We start from the raw sequence: 1,648 nt of genomic DNA, 5'->3' as shown, positions 1-1,648 counted from the left end.
CTTAATACTATATAACTATATGGACAGACTATGTGGGGGTAAAATAATGATAAGCCTTAATACTATGTAACTATATGGACAGACTATGGGGGGGGGGAATAATGATAAGCCTTAATACTATGTAACTATATGGACAGACTATGTGGGGGGAGGAGGAATAATGATAAGTCTTAATACTATATAACTATATGGATAGACTATGTGGGGGAAATAATGATAAGCCTTAATACTATATAACTATATGGACAGACTATGTGGGGGGGGGGGACAATACTATATAACTATATGGACAGACTATGTGGGGGGGGGGGAATAATGATAAGCCTTAATACTATATAACTATATGGACAGACTATGTGGAGGGGGGGGGATAATACTATATAACTATATGGACAGACTATGTGGGGGGGGGGGAAAAATAATGATAAGTCTTAATACTATATAACTATATGGATAGAACTTAAACATAAGGTTATCTCTATATTTGTAAATATGTTTAGTTTTTAAAAATAAAACATTACACACAGAGTTGGAATAAAGGACTATCTATCTATCTATCTATCTATCTATCTATCTATCTATCTATCTATCTATCTATCTATCTATCTATCTATCCATCCATCCTTCTATCTATCTATCTATCTATCTATCTATCTATCTATCTATCTATCTATCCATCCATCCATCCATCCATCCATCCATCCATCCATCCATCCATCCATCCATCCATCCATCCATCCATCCATCCATCCATCTATCTATCTATCTATCTATCTATCTATCTATCCATCTATCTACCCATCCATCGATCCATCCATCCATCCATCCATCCATCCATCCATCCATCCATCCATCCATCTCATATCTAGCTACACTCCATGTTTGCAGAATGTAAGCTAGAATTTGGGTGACCTCAGAGCCTTTTATTCTAGTTACATGGTAAGCTGCATCCAACCTTGTGGTCTCATCCAGGGGAACATGTGAGAAGCAGGAGAGTTCTGATTTAAGTGCTCTGGATCTCCTCCAATATTACCACTGGACGATTTACAGTCAGGATATTGGACCAGCTCGGCCTCTTGATGGGTCGTAAAAATCTGCTGTCTCTGTAAGTTATCGTATCCGTAGCATTTCGTGGGGTCACCATGACAAGTAATCCCACACGGAGCCTGCTGGTAGGCTGCAGGGTTCGGGATGCCTGCTGCTGCTGGGGTGCCATGGTGGTGGTGGTAGAAGTCCTGGGGTGGGTGCTGGAGGCTCGGGCTGGCACTGAACACCAGGGAGTGCCTGCTGCTGACATCTTGGCTGAAGTGACAGTCGTAGTAAGCCGGATTTATGGCGTCTCCTGCTTTGTATTTGGAGTACAGCGGATTTACAAAGTAGGAACTCATCTGGGTTAGATCAGGAGACAGTAAGGAGAAGGAAGGGGAAAAAAAGCTGAGAGCAGAAGTGACTGCCCTTTTTCTAGAGCCCTGCAGTCCCACTAACCATAGCAGCGATCCCACTGTACTCTGCTGGTTACTGGGGGATGTGGAGCCACACTCAGGTCTTGCCTCACTGCCTTTGCCATTTCCTACTAGGCACATAGCAAACAAAAAACTTCACCTAGTTTAGATGTTTGGCTGTAGTTTGCATTTACCCCTCCTGAGGC

At 42.5% G+C, this 1,648-nt stretch overlaps 1 protein-coding gene across 1 annotated transcript in view; it reads right to left on the bottom strand.

The window, feature by feature from the left end:
- Positions 1–1,648, bottom strand: part of HOXD8 (homeobox D8) — a 4,630-nt gene extending 2,982 nt beyond the window's left edge. The window contains exon 1 of the mRNA XM_069733190.1: positions 956–1,648. Coding sequence (XP_069589291.1) covers positions 956–1,583 — 628 coding nt within the window. The 5' untranslated portion in view covers positions 1,584–1,648. The remainder of the gene's footprint in view (positions 1–955) is intronic.

The sequence above is a fragment of the Ranitomeya imitator genome, chromosome 7, assembly GCF_032444005.1.
Source record: "Ranitomeya imitator isolate aRanImi1 chromosome 7, aRanImi1.pri, whole genome shotgun sequence".
NCBI classification, from domain to species: domain Eukaryota; kingdom Metazoa; phylum Chordata; class Amphibia; order Anura; family Dendrobatidae; genus Ranitomeya; species Ranitomeya imitator.
This window is presented reverse-complemented; position numbering and strand designations above follow the sequence as displayed.